At 36.8% G+C, this 14,079-nt stretch overlaps 1 protein-coding gene across 1 annotated transcript in view; it reads left to right on the top strand.

The window, feature by feature from the left end:
* CLSTN2 (calsyntenin 2) overlaps positions 1-12,121 on the top strand; it is an 827,610-nt gene extending 815,489 nt beyond the window's left edge. Inside the window, exons 14-17 of the mRNA XM_063442469.1 lie at positions 179-324; positions 656-773; positions 4,867-5,051; positions 11,570-12,121. Coding sequence (XP_063298539.1) covers positions 179-324; positions 656-773; positions 4,867-5,051; positions 11,570-11,794 — 674 coding nt within the window. The 3' untranslated portion in view covers positions 11,795-12,121. The remainder of the gene's footprint in view (positions 1-178; positions 325-655; positions 774-4,866; positions 5,052-11,569) is intronic.
* Positions 12,122-14,079: the final 1,958 nt, after the last annotated feature.

Below are 14,079 nucleotides of genomic sequence, written 5' to 3'. Positions count from 1 at the left end.
TGCAAAACAAATGAAAAGAGTAGGAACTATTTTTTTTGGGGGGGGGGGGCAAGATGTAGGCAATTTAATGATGATGAGAGTCGTGTAGAAGGCAGATCTGTGTTAACAGTAAATTGAATTGTATCGACTAACTGCTGTATGCAGAATTAAGACAATTAATTTATCTTTCCGTACTTAGGTGTGGACACAATGAAAAGCTATGAGGATGTCCTAAGGCAAGTGCGCTATCGCCACTGGGATTCAGCTTCTATCTTCGGACGGAAATTCAAAGTGAAATGTTCGGAATTAAATGGACGTTACACAAGTAATGAATTTAACCTTGAGGTACGAAATGACCATCAGGATAGAGTCTTGTTTTTAATTATACAAGTGGGAAAGGTGGTGTTATTAAAGCAACATTCCGTGTAATAATATATTTACAAAAAATGTGCTTTTAATACATTCATTTACATTGATTTGATTTTTGTCAACAGAGGGAATCATCCAACCTTCCTATGAATACATAGTACATACCATGCCTCTTTCCATTTCTTTTTTTTTATCCACTGTGTTTATGAAGCATGGTCTCATTAAGGAATAAAATGATATGCACCACTGATTATTATACGGTATCACAAATGCTGAACTAACTGCATACATCTCTCATTCTCCATAGGTTAACATACTGCACAATTCCAATTTCATGGACCATGTTAATCACATTGCGGCACCTCCACAGTTTGTGCAGTCTCTCCAGCAGCCAAACTCTGAGCTCTCAGGTCATGAAACACGGGGTATGTATGCTTAACACAGGCTAAGTGATTCAGACTTAATTAGAATTATTAAAGAATGCCTAATGCTGGTTATCACTATGCATGATCTATAAAGCTATATTTTCAACTCTTTGGAATTTTCCAAATATACCGTATTTTTCGCTCCATAAGACGCACCTCACCATAAGACGCACCTAGTTTTTAGAGGAAGAAACACAGAAAAAAAATATTCTGAACAAACTGTCCCATAGTGTTTCTTACTATGGGACAGTTTTTGTACAGAATATTTTTTTTCTCCCCTGTCCCATAGTGTCCCCCCCTCCCATAGTCTTCTCCTCTCTCCCATTGTCTTCACTCACCCCCTCCCCATAGACTTCATCCACCCCCTCCCCATAGACTTCATCTCCCCCCTCTCCCCATAGACTTCATCTCCCCCCTCTCCCCATAGACTTCATCTCCCCCCTCTCCCCATAGACTTCATCTCCCCCCCCTCCCCATAGACTTCATCTCCCCCCCTCTCCCCATAGACTTCATCTCCCCCCTCTCCCCATAGACTTCATCCCCCCCCCTCCCCAAAGACTTAATCTCCCCCCTCCCCATAGACTTAATCTCCCCCCTCCCCATAGACTTCATCTCCCCCCTCTCCCCATAGACTTCATCTCCCCCCTCTCCCCATAGACTTCATCTCCCCCCTCTCCCCATAGACTTCATCTCCCCCCCCTCCCCATAGACTTCATCTCCCCCCCTCTCCCCATAGACTTCATCTCCCCCCTCTCCCCATAGACTTCATCCCCCCCCCTCCCCATAGACTTCATCTCCCCCCCCCCATAGACTTCATCTCCCCCCCCCTCCCCATAGACTTCATCTCCCCCCCTCCCCATAGACTTCATCTCCCCCCCTCCCCATAGACTTCATCCCCCCCCTCCCCATAGACTTCTCTCCCATACTGTCTCCCTCCCCTTGTCCCATAATTACTTACCTGTCTTGCAGCGTTGGCCGGCAGCACAGGGCGCACCGCGGTAGTGGAACTTGAATTTCATGTTCCGGTTTCCGGCGGGACTGAAAGGAAGTGTGCACAAGCTGAGTGCGCACTTCCTTTCAGTCCCGCCGGAAACCGGAACATGAAATTCAAGTTCCACTACCGCGGTGCGCCCTGTGCTGCCGGCCAACGCTGCAAGACAGGTAAGTAAAGCTTCATATTCGCTCCATAAGAGCGGGAAAAAAGTGCGTCTTATGGAGCGAAAAATACGGTACTGTATATCTATTTGTTTTCCCCTTTACAATCTCCTTTTAAAATTCAGAAAAGGAGATTCCTTTCAATTGACCATTGTGGACATTTTTGTTGGTGTAAATAAGGCTTATGGGTTTTTTGTGCAAAGTAGAAACTTTTGCCATTTAACTTTTTTATATTTGAATCCCATTATTTACAGTGGGTCACTTTTGATTTTATAGTAGAAATTTATATAGTGGAAAGTTTTGGTAGGCTATGAAATGATTACAAAATACAAAGAAATCAAGGTGTATTGGCGCTACCAATTATCACAAATATAAAACTGTTGGTGCAGTGAAAAGTGTATCCCACAACACTTAGAGATAAATAATAAAACAATAGAATAAATACTGCACCAGTCAACAAAATGACAATTCAGGATTAATCTAAAAAACACAAATAACATAACATAGTGCAAAATGTATATATATAATGATAGACCAAAGTATTGTATCTGGGACTCTTTCTTATTTACTCTGTGGTGTTTTATTTAGGCTTTGTGCCTATTTGTTCAATAAATTTTGGATTCTGCACTTTGTATCCTGTGCTGCTCTCCTCAAGGATATTGTTTTAGCCTTTTTAGGCACCCTCCTGCATATTATACAGAGCCTGGGACGGCTCTAAATCCTGTGAGTTTTACTCTACATAAGGGGTCTATCATTATATATATACATTTTGCACTATGTTATGTTATTTGTGTTTTTTAGATTGATCCCGAATTGTCATTTCGTTCAGTATTTATTCTATTGTTTAATGAAATGATTACAAAGACATCTTTGCAAATGGTTCCCAACCCTGTCCTAGAGGACATCATGAATTCAGGATTCTGTATCTGCAGGGATATTAAGAAACCTGGAACATTGGTCTGCCTTGAGAATTGGGAACCACTGATTGGCACTACTTCTTGGAAATTCAAATATGGTTGTTTTATTGACTAAATCGAACTTACAGTAAAAAACAAAGAAAAACCTGCGCTCTTCCCAAAGGTGAATAGTAAGTGTAAGACCCACCTAAGAGGTTTGCCTTGACGTGGCAGATGGGCATTCCGTATGGCCATTGGAGACACTAAATAATTCATTTGTTTAAATATGCATAGTGATTTGGGAAGAGCACAGGTAACTTTTTATTTATTTATTTTTGACATTCTTTATTTTATTTGTGCTTGGAATAACAGTAGGCGTGCAGAGCCACAACAGCTGCTGCCAGCGTAGTCGTAGCATTGTACATTGCGGCATTTCAAAACAGCACATTTTTTATATTATGGAATTAACAAGTTCTGAGGTATCATCGATTGGTAGCGATTAATAAACATGCTATAATACCAAGTATTCGAGCAAGACAATCTTGGTAGTTAAAAGTAAGTAGCAAACACGTTAACATGCTAGACTAGGTATGTATACAATAAAAGTTGTTGCTCTTAGGATTATGCATCTGAGGAGGCGTTTCTATATATACAGAGGCCCAACTGGGTAGTCGGTAGTGCGTCAGCAGAAACAGTAGAGTCACAGAGTAAATTAACTTTTTTCCTTTGGTTTTTACTTTATGTAATAGGGCTGATGTGTACTATGGTCGTTGCTGCCACCCAAGAGTAGTGAGAGTTTGAGCGCAGGAATATTTTTTTTTGTATTTGAATATTACTTGGATTGTTAAAGCAACACTTAAATGTACTATGCACTACTTTATATAGCCTCTACTTGTATTTATACATTTAAGGGCTGGTCATGTGCTTGTAAATGAACACATTTCTCTATTTTCTCTCTCTTTAGAGCTTTTTCAGATACTCTTTGTAGAAAAAAAAACCTAAACAGGAGGCCACAGTGTATCTCTCACAAATCACATGCGTGGCATTTTGGGTTAACTTGGGTGTGGGTGAACGCATGTTTATTATCGCCTTTGTCATGGTTACCAAAGAGCAGGGTTGGCAACCTCCAGATGTTGTGGACTACATTTCCCTTGATGCTTTGCCAGCGTTATGCCTGTAAAAGCATATTAGGAGATGTGCTTCACAGCATCTCGAGTGCCAAAGGTTGCCTTCCCTTTCCTTAGAGAAATGTATTGGCTGAGATATTGAAAGACCATTTCCTTTCTTTGTTAGTAGATATCATGAAAAACTATATGCAATATGCCGAATCGAAAGGAAAAAAATAGAATGCTTTCTCCTTGGTTTCTGTGATAAGATGTTTGTAAGCGCTTTCCTAATGACTTCCTAATCACTAGACATGGTGAACTATATTTTAATTGCATGTTTTTGAAGATAATAAAAAGTGCTATTTTCATATATCATTCAAAAGTCAGACATTTTCAGTATTTTTAATCTATTTTTGTAAGAGGATAGATAATTCATTAACAAATATATTGTAGATGCTTTAATTGAAAACCCCACAGGAGGTGGGACATTTTGATCATCCAGATTTCTTACTGCCATACAAATAAGAGACAGATTGCAATAATTGATGTGTTAATTAGCTTTTCATTTTTGACATGTTTACTAAGGCACATTTGACTATTTGCCATAGTCAGTGTGCCAGCAATGATCAAACTAGTTGTTGTTCAATTAAGGATTACTTTGGAATGCTCACTGCACAGATCAAAGATTCAAATAAGTATGGAAGCTTACCAATATACTACTTACCCAAGACACACACACACACACATACACATATGGGAGCTTACCAACATACTGCTTACCCAATACGCACACACACACGTATGGGTTCTTACCAACATACTGTTTCTCCAACACACACACAGACGTATGGGAGCTTACCAACATACTGCTTACCCAACACACACACTCACAAACACAAGCAAATATTATCTTAATTTTATATTTTTTCTTTTCAGTGTCTCCAGGTGCAACCACCATAGTCCTAGTTGCCTGTGTCAGTATATTGGTTATTATTATTGTTCTGGGGATCATCCGATTGCGAGCTGTCCACCAGCAAGACTTTCAGGGTAAAGAAGCAGCAAAAGAGACAGATATGGACTGGGATGATTCTGCTTTAACTATCACTGTTAATCCCATGGAGGTAAGTATAACGTGGAAAGAACAGTTGTCAATCCATCTTATGTAATATAATACAAATGTGTTTCTGACATGACTTTGGCTAATTGGATTTTAAAATACACAAGTGTGTGAGTTTATGATTATAATTCAGGGTAAGCCATAAGGTATCTCTCTATATGGTACTGCACTTTTAGTCATGCTTAATTAGCTATAGTTACATTAAAACAGCACTCATGCATTAAGGAAGTTGGATTTATATAACGGCTGCTGGGGGATTTAAAGCTACACATAGAAAGAAAAAACATCCAAGGGTAGAAAAACAGCGCTCATTTCATTCAATTACACCTGATACCAGTGCAAACATGAACAGGCCAGAAGTGATTTATTTTTTAAATCATAAACATTTTAGAGGTAAACTCATGAACTGTTATATACATACCATATCTTAAATACTGTGAAGATAATGCATACGACCTTCCAATTCACCTCTAAAGACATTCTAAACATCAGGGAAAAGATATCTCTAAACCCTCACATATATCTTTATACTGTCACTATGCTGATATACCCTTTGCTAACAGTAACTTAACCCTTTCAGTTCAGGAAAGGAAGCTCTCATTGCAGCACCAAAGAGAGATTACATTTAAAAGGTATTATATTGTAAAGAGTGGCGAACCACGGAGATCAAATTGAAAGCCCACAACCCTGTAGAATGCCTTTTACTAATATGTCTTTATTAATATTTCCTCTACCTGTTTGTATTACTGTGGAATAACCAGGTAGGAACCTAATGATTGAGCCCTTTCTTCAACCAGTTGAATTTTTATGGTGAATGGTAATAAGCAAAAGGAGGCTAGGTACTGTATCTCCAAGTCACCTAGATCCATGACAGAGTTAGGTATGTCCAATAATGATAGGTCAAGCATGTATCCAACCCCTCTGACTCCAATGCATCTCCCCCCACCCTCCACATAGGCAAATACCTGTCCTTAAGTTAAAAATAAAAATTACCCTCTCAAGTAGCCAGGTTACAAAGTCTTCAAAAACTTCACTGTTGAGAGCCTTGCCCAAATCTGCTTTCTGAGTGACTGTTTAAAAAATATATAATCAAATGTCAGACAAAAGGTGCATTGTCATGTCTCCTGTCAAAGTGGGGGTAGGGGGAGTTTTTAGTTAGGGATAGAGAAATTGGACACCCTCTGACACTATCACTATTAGGACCCATGGACTGGGCCTCTATTGGACTAATTTGTCTAAACTGGACATTATTTATTACCCTCCACCCACAGTGTAAAGGGTATAGTGAAGGGTAGTAGCCAGGTGATGAGGGTATACCCAGTTATTATTACCCTTCATTCCACTGAGTACTGGGTGGAGGAAGATGGGGGAAATTGCATGCACTGGGCACTCCCAGACTGTCATAGTTGTCCAGATTAGGTAGAACTGGCATTCACAATGCAGAAGTGTAAATTCTGTATTATCAGTATGCTGGGAGGTCCCGGGGTAGTGGTCTTTAGGTACCGGAAAGAGATCCTCTTTTTCAATGCATTCCCAAATCATTTTACAAAAAAAGACAGCAAGCCTCTCTGAAAAAAAAACTGATCGTTCCAGCCATGCAAACAGAATGACACAATATGTTTTATTGTACACTTATTTAAACAGAATACTTCTTACCTCATGTTATATCATGGAACGTAATAGTTCCTGTGATCCAGACAGGACCAAAATTGTTCATTTTAGATTGGAAGCTTATTTGAATAGTATGTGAAACAAAGCAACAATACTCCTCAAAGTGTGCTTAATGGAAATGTCACCTGGAATACTAATCCAAAGCCTGATACGGCTAAACCTCTACCTGTTACTAGAAAGTCCAATCCTGGGTTAGAAAGTGGTAATACTAGCACCAGCCTCCACTCTTTGTCTTTATTGTTTATTTTTAAAGTGGAGGTAGTAATAAGAGGAGAGCGATAGAGCAGCATAAATGTGCCCACACAGTACTCCAGTATTTACTTAAAGTCCCCAGGTAGGAGGGAGGCAGAGGCTCATAGTGTCAAAAATGAAAATCATAAGTGTATACACCTATCCAAGGTATGTTCCGTGGAAGACACTTAAGTTACCTCCACAACCAGTGCCCACGATATTAATATATGTACGCCTATCCACAAAGCATAGTGGTATAGTAGTCGACAGATACAGAAAGAAAAGCCTCTCTCCATTAAAAACTGACATGATAGGTAGAGGAATAAGATAGAAATAAACTGAAATTAATAACCATCTCACGAGCCGCGAGGCTCAGATCACCAAGTGTAAAACACGTGCAGTCAAATGCCCATTAAAACAACTAATTGCCCAATGTGCGTCCAGGTTTGGACTGAATTCTAGTAACAGGTAGAGGATTAGCCTTATCAGGCTTTGGATTTTTATTTTTGGACCGTATATCTAGTTATACAGCACTTGTTACTTTTATTTATAAGATCACTGTTAGTAGTCCAGGTGACATTTCCTCTCAGCACACTTTGAGGAGTATTGCTGCCTTGTTTCACATATTTCATACTTATTGGGTTAAGCCCAGAGACACACCTGGAGTGTCTCCCTGGTGCATAGACTCAGTGCATGTTTACATGCAGATGCATGCTCCCCGCCACTGACTCCTCACCTTTTTGTTGTACAATTGTTGTACAATTTTTCACACTCTTTTTTTTTTTAGTTCTTTTTAACTTTTTTCTGTATTTTGGCTGCATAAGAATATTCCACTTGTGAAATATATATATTTGTATGGAATATATGCATTCTAAAATCATTTTCCCATGGTCAAAATAAGTTATAAGAAATTAAAATGACAACTTTATCTCATCATCTTCCACATGGAAAGTCACAGATTTATTTAATATTTTGGGGCATTTTATCAAAATATTGTTTTAAAACCACATTCTTACATGTGCTAGAAAACTAAGCATTGTAAATAGAATCCTACGCATTTGATGGTGTTGCTGTATAAATAAAAATAATAATTACTGTGATGTAGAATTATTAAAATCTTTATTGAACTTGTACTGAATTATTGTACTAACTCCATATTAACCTCACATTCTGACAGACCCTCCATTTTGTCCTCATTACCTGACTTCTCCATTTTAAACTACATTACATGACAGAATTTCCCAGCTACATTTAATACAATGAACAGAGACTGTATTTTCTATAAAGACATGACTAACTCAGGAACTGCTGAATTTCCTGTAATTTGCAACATAGTATAATCTGAAGGCCATGAGAACACTGTACTAATGAAATGTTCTATTCATAAGAGAACCTTGCACCTGACCACAAGACCTGACATCACTGACTGTGTAAAATGACACTCAAGCCCCCCTTTCCACCGAGTAAACCTCATGCTAGGGAAGATGGCGCTTGAGCCCTCTGTCCCCACCCGTGTCCAGAACAATACCACCTATCGGTGGGTGGACACTTAGCCAGCCACTTAGTTTTTGAGCCAATTAATCATATTGATAGGTGGACACTAACACAGACACTTAACAATTAATCCAATTAATGATGTTTATTTACTGATATCTTGATAATCAATGATGACGTAAAATTCCTCTTAAAAGGGCCTGCGAGCCCGCTCTTACGCACTTGCCAATAAATTTCCTCGAAGTTATTTTAACCTGAACTCCGTGTGTCAGTCTGAATTACTTCAGCGTATATACGCAATTTAATTTTCTCTAATTTGGACAGGAACAGATAGACATTTAAACATCTTTGTTTATTTCTAAATTACACTATAACAATTGTAACAAGAACTTAAGATGCAACACCAAAAACCACTTTGAAAATATTTAACAAAAATAAATGTCATTTATATTAAACCATCAAAGCTCTATATCCCCTAGTCAGCATTGCTCTTGGGCCTCTCTGTAATTCCATAATCTTTTCTCCGCTCATATATCTAAAGTTCTCGTATGTATTGCTGCAGGATGGCTTTCCAGAATAGTTTCACTGATAATATCCAGCTCAGTCCTGCAATTTCTCATTTTTACAGTATTTTATAGATGTTTTTCTTTTTAAGAATTAAAGCTGAATTCAAAAATATATAATTTTTTTTATGTATGTCTAAATGTAATAAAAACAAAAAATCCTTTTTCCTTTTCATCCAATAATAATTGTATTGTTTTTTTTGCTCTAGTACAAAAATGTGTTTTATTGTCATACAATATATAAGAAATAATGTAAACTAGAAATTCTATTAGATCAGTAATTTTCAGATAAGATCAAAGTTGCCCCAATTCAAAACGATATAGCAAAAGTAACTATACCACATATATATATATATAAAACAAATATTCTTTAGCTTTTCAGCCTTGATACTTTTAAAACATAGAAAAATGAAGCCTACGCTTTCTAAAAAATATACAGGAGAAGAATCAGGACTCGTCACATGTGACCACTACGATTATTATATACATTAGAACTGGTAGATGTAATGGATCACAGGAAGCAATACAATAAGATAATGTATTCTCTTTATCATGAAGAGCATTAATAAGCAGGATTACATTGGACAAAGCTAGAACCATGGTGGACTATCCACACTGTATGAAGAACTTCTGAACCCTACTGAAGAAGAGATATATCTATAAATAAAGGCAGCCATATATAATAGCATGCTTGGCATAGGGCATTAATGTCATGCTGTTATGTCAGCGGGAATGCAAATCCTTCATTACCGTAAAGTGTCGATGTACCATGACTTACTTAGTTTTAGAACTTCCATGATTTAGAACATAAAAATTATAGTTCTTCGAGATAGCGAGACAAATATTGCTTGTTAGAGTTTAATCCATAATTTATGTTGCCTAGTATGTTCATGAATTCATACGCCTACACATTTTTGTCCCTCTCTATCTCAAATACCTCATTAGTATCTGCAAATTAATTTTTGTAGAGTTTGTTGCCAATTAGTCTGATTTATCTGAATACCTATTGCTGTAATGGACAATATGACGTAATACATAATGCAAGTTATTAATTGGTGATTTGTTCAGGTGAGAAGAACTAAATCAAAATAATGTATGATTAGAGGGTTTGTAACAAAGCATTCACTTTTCTGGGTTTATAGATTTGACATTGAAAAATAAGTTCTAAAAGAAATGTGGAGCTGGCACTTCTCACGTTTTTTAATATTATGCTTACTTTTCCATATATATTTCCCAACATTTGAAGGATGAATTTGAGCCAGGTGTGGACATACCGAGTGGTGCCACTAGCATCCCTGCTGATACATTAAATGATTAGTCCTGCCCAGATTAGACCCACCCAGACTTGGGAATTGTCAGGCTGTTATGCAATTACTGACAGTTTAGCTGCCCCTTTTTAAGGGCAAACCATGCAGAGAGCACTACCGAAGTGCACTCTTTCCATCTTAGTTAGTTAGTGCCCTATATATATATATATATATATATATATATTTCTTTATTTTATTTCAAAGAAGAAATACCACTATCCTTAAAACAGCTCCAGCATGAGGTTGAACATTTCCTATCGAATTTATGGATCTTATTTGGAGTAAGATTCCATCACTTTAAAATAGTTTTCTTGACGGTTTAAAGTATGAGCTCATCTTTTCAACTGTACATAGGCCACTTCCCAGATGTTCAATGGAAAAATGTATCCATATCTCTTTCCCATTTTTCAATGGAAGGTGGTTCCATTCTAATGACGTACTCACACTGTTCTGGCTTGGGACAGTTACTTCATCCCTGGATGTGGGATACCAGGGATCAAACATGGGATGGTGGTATAGGAGCCTGAATTCAAGATAGTTAAATCAGATTCAGGACTGCTGAGTAGCACGTTCCCCTTTATTAACACTTATGTATTAGTGAGGTGTGAAAAATAAAATAAAAAGTATACACTTCTTTATTGTGCAAATTAAGTTTCCAACTTGGTTTACTGCCAATTACTATTATAAACTCTTTCCTTTGCACTTTGCAGTCAGCATACTGAAATCATACAGAAAAGATGACATGTAATGGAATGGTTTTTTTTCTCTTGCTCATTTGCATTGTGTGCCCTGGCTGTGCCATGCTGAACTGGATGGTGATGTAATTTGCTAAATCTTCAATATAAAGACTATTGGTGATTTTCAATATTTTAGCCTATGGGGTCATTGTAGAGAAGTGACAGTTCCTCTACAAGTTTTAGACACATGATGGATAATGTTTTCCATCGTTTAATAATTGAAATATTTCTCTAAAAAACACAATTACAGGGACTCCATAATTTACCATGTGGATGATGGACCCTTTGAACTAGGTGTATGGATAATGCAACACACTATCTGTACATTTGCTAGTAGTTTGGTTATCACAAAAAGTAAAGACAGTTGTATGAATTTAGTGGAACTTGATAACTATCGTAACTCAAATTTTCCCCTGTGAAATTAACATGAGTGCAGTGCAGAATCCAAAGTTTGTGATTGTAAAATCTAAAGATCAGATTTGTAAACCTTTTTTTTTTTTCTATCTATGTTTTCTTTAGAAATATGACACAAATGTAACAGGAGAAGGAGAGAGTGAAGAAGAGGAAGAAGAAGAAGATGAGGAAGCCGAAGATGAGGAAGATGAGGAAGAGGAAGAAGAAAGCACAAGTGGTGATTCTGGAGAAAGTGATGATGAAGATACGGAAAGCAACATTAAGGCAAAGCAACACAACGCAGCACGAAGAGGTCACCTGGAATGGAATCGCTTAACACTTACATACTAGTGCTATCTTCTTCCTACTCTTCCTTTTGTAAACACAAATGTATTTATTTCAGAGGCAAGTTAGTTAAAGACTCTGGATTCAATGACAGGATTATCACTGATAAGCACTGGTACTTTTGCCCTGTTGCTGGCTCACTCCATAGACACATGAAAGGGGTGCCTAGCTCTAGCAAAACTCTGGCAGTGCTGGAGGTGTTGTTTTCAAATTCAGCTACAGTAGTTTAGAGCTAGGGTGTACACTAGTTTTGAGAGACATACAATAAGCAATATATTTGCCCCAAATACACTAGTTTGCCAGTGTGATGAACCCAATTGCTCTTGGCTGAGTCTGCAGAATATAAAATTAAATATTAATTTGTAACTGAAAAGAAGTGGATTTAAAAACACCTGGAAACCCTTTAAAGAACTAATGATTTTATAGTCTGTGTTCTTCAAAGGTTTTATTTAAAATGCGCTAATTTCCTCAATTAACCACTGCAGGGAATGACTGGCATAACAATCTTAAAAAAATAAATAACCAGGATATTTATTGTTACAATAACATCTAAAGTCCTTCAAAGGTTAAAATTCAGCCTTAATCAATAAATGTAATGTATTATTTATTAGTCCATTGTCTATTATATATAAACCTGGATGGAAAGACCATTACTAAAGAGCATATATATATATATATATATATATATATATATATATATATATATATATATATATATATATATATATATATATATGTATGATATATGTTCTAAATATGTGCAGACTCTTCTTTTAGCAAAGGGGATCTCAACCAAATTTCTAAAATAAAAAATTTTAATTGTATTGATTCTGCATGTAAAACAGATACTACAACAATGTCCTGTCAATTAATCCATTGATTTTTGTCAATGCTATTTTTTCATACAGGAAAGATTTTGGTTATTGAATTATATCTAATTAGTCCCTTGTTGGTTTGTTTAAGAATAGGGCTCCTGACAGAGACCAGACCGAAGGAAGGTTTTAAGCTCTTCGATCAGTTTCTTGGGAAGAATTGTTTAGAATTTTTTCAATCTCTGCTTATGCTTTTAAGCATGTACACCGAGACACATAACACAAATGTCTATATGTTTATCATTGTTTTGTCTGCTTGTAGTACTGATTCTGATTGCTAGGAAAGAAAAAACAAACATGTAGAAAGGATCACACTGCTTTGTTTTAAAACTAGGTAGAAAAATACCTATGCATTTTTTGGAACTTAGGCAATGTATTTCGGAATATGGAGCATTCGCCCTTGGTCGCTTAAGTCGTATCAGAAGAATCCAAATTCAATAGGCTACCCTTCCGGGTTTAGGAATGTGGCTGACTTAAAATTCACTTACATAAACTGTTGATATACTCAAATTAAGACAAAATGTATATTAGCATATTTAGGGATATGCAAACATATTCCAATATTGCCACCTTAACCTCTATAAATAATTTTACTGGGTCATGATGGAAGCACTCCTGAAATATAATTCCGTTGCTTCATTTTTTTTATGACTATTACACACATAGGACTAAACACATCTACCTGCCTGTTTTGTATATTTCACATCACTTAACAAACAGAAAAGTGGGAATTGGCAATTGTATTATTATGTATGTTGAAGTTCCTCAGTACATCTAATGAGGCCCCTGCAGTATTCCAAAGTTGACTGGTAAAATATAAGGAGAGCTTGCATGCTTGTTTATGTAGAGGGAAAGTTTTGTGTATGTGCCCAAGAATACTCTTTTAATAAGTGTCTCTTGCACTGCGTGTACTTAGTACACTGGTCAATTTATTCCTGGAAATGCAATATATTAGTGCATTATCTTTGTGGTGCACCTAATCTACCATTTATTTCAATAATCCAGTTAATATGTTTGCATGACAGGTAATCTATTTTAGAAAGATTTGTTTTGAAGCTAGAAGGTAATAAGCATGAATCAAACTCCATTAAAGCATTGCAGGTCCTATAAGTAAGCAAAGTAAGCAAAGGGAAATAAAATCATGATTCGCTTAAAACTTGATGGTATAATAAGGAGTTATATCTAGTCCTGTGCATTGATATTCAATGAAAACTAGATAGCTACAGTTTGCATACGTAACATGGACAGTTTAAATGCAAAACACAGAGTACTTAACACTAGCAGTTGATGCCATTTGTTAATTCTTAAAACAAAATAATCAAAACCAAGACCCTGGGTGCTCAGCCGTCGGCATAAAGCATTAATTATCGTTTTGATTTATGAGCAGAGAGACATTCAAAGGATTTTATTGATAGTTTC

The sequence above is a fragment of the Pelobates fuscus genome, chromosome 2 (genome assembly GCF_036172605.1).
Source record: "Pelobates fuscus isolate aPelFus1 chromosome 2, aPelFus1.pri, whole genome shotgun sequence".
Classification (NCBI taxonomy): Eukaryota; Metazoa; Chordata; class Amphibia; order Anura; family Pelobatidae; genus Pelobates; species Pelobates fuscus.
Note: the sequence above shows the minus strand (reverse complement) of the source record. Positions and strands in the feature narration are given on the sequence as shown.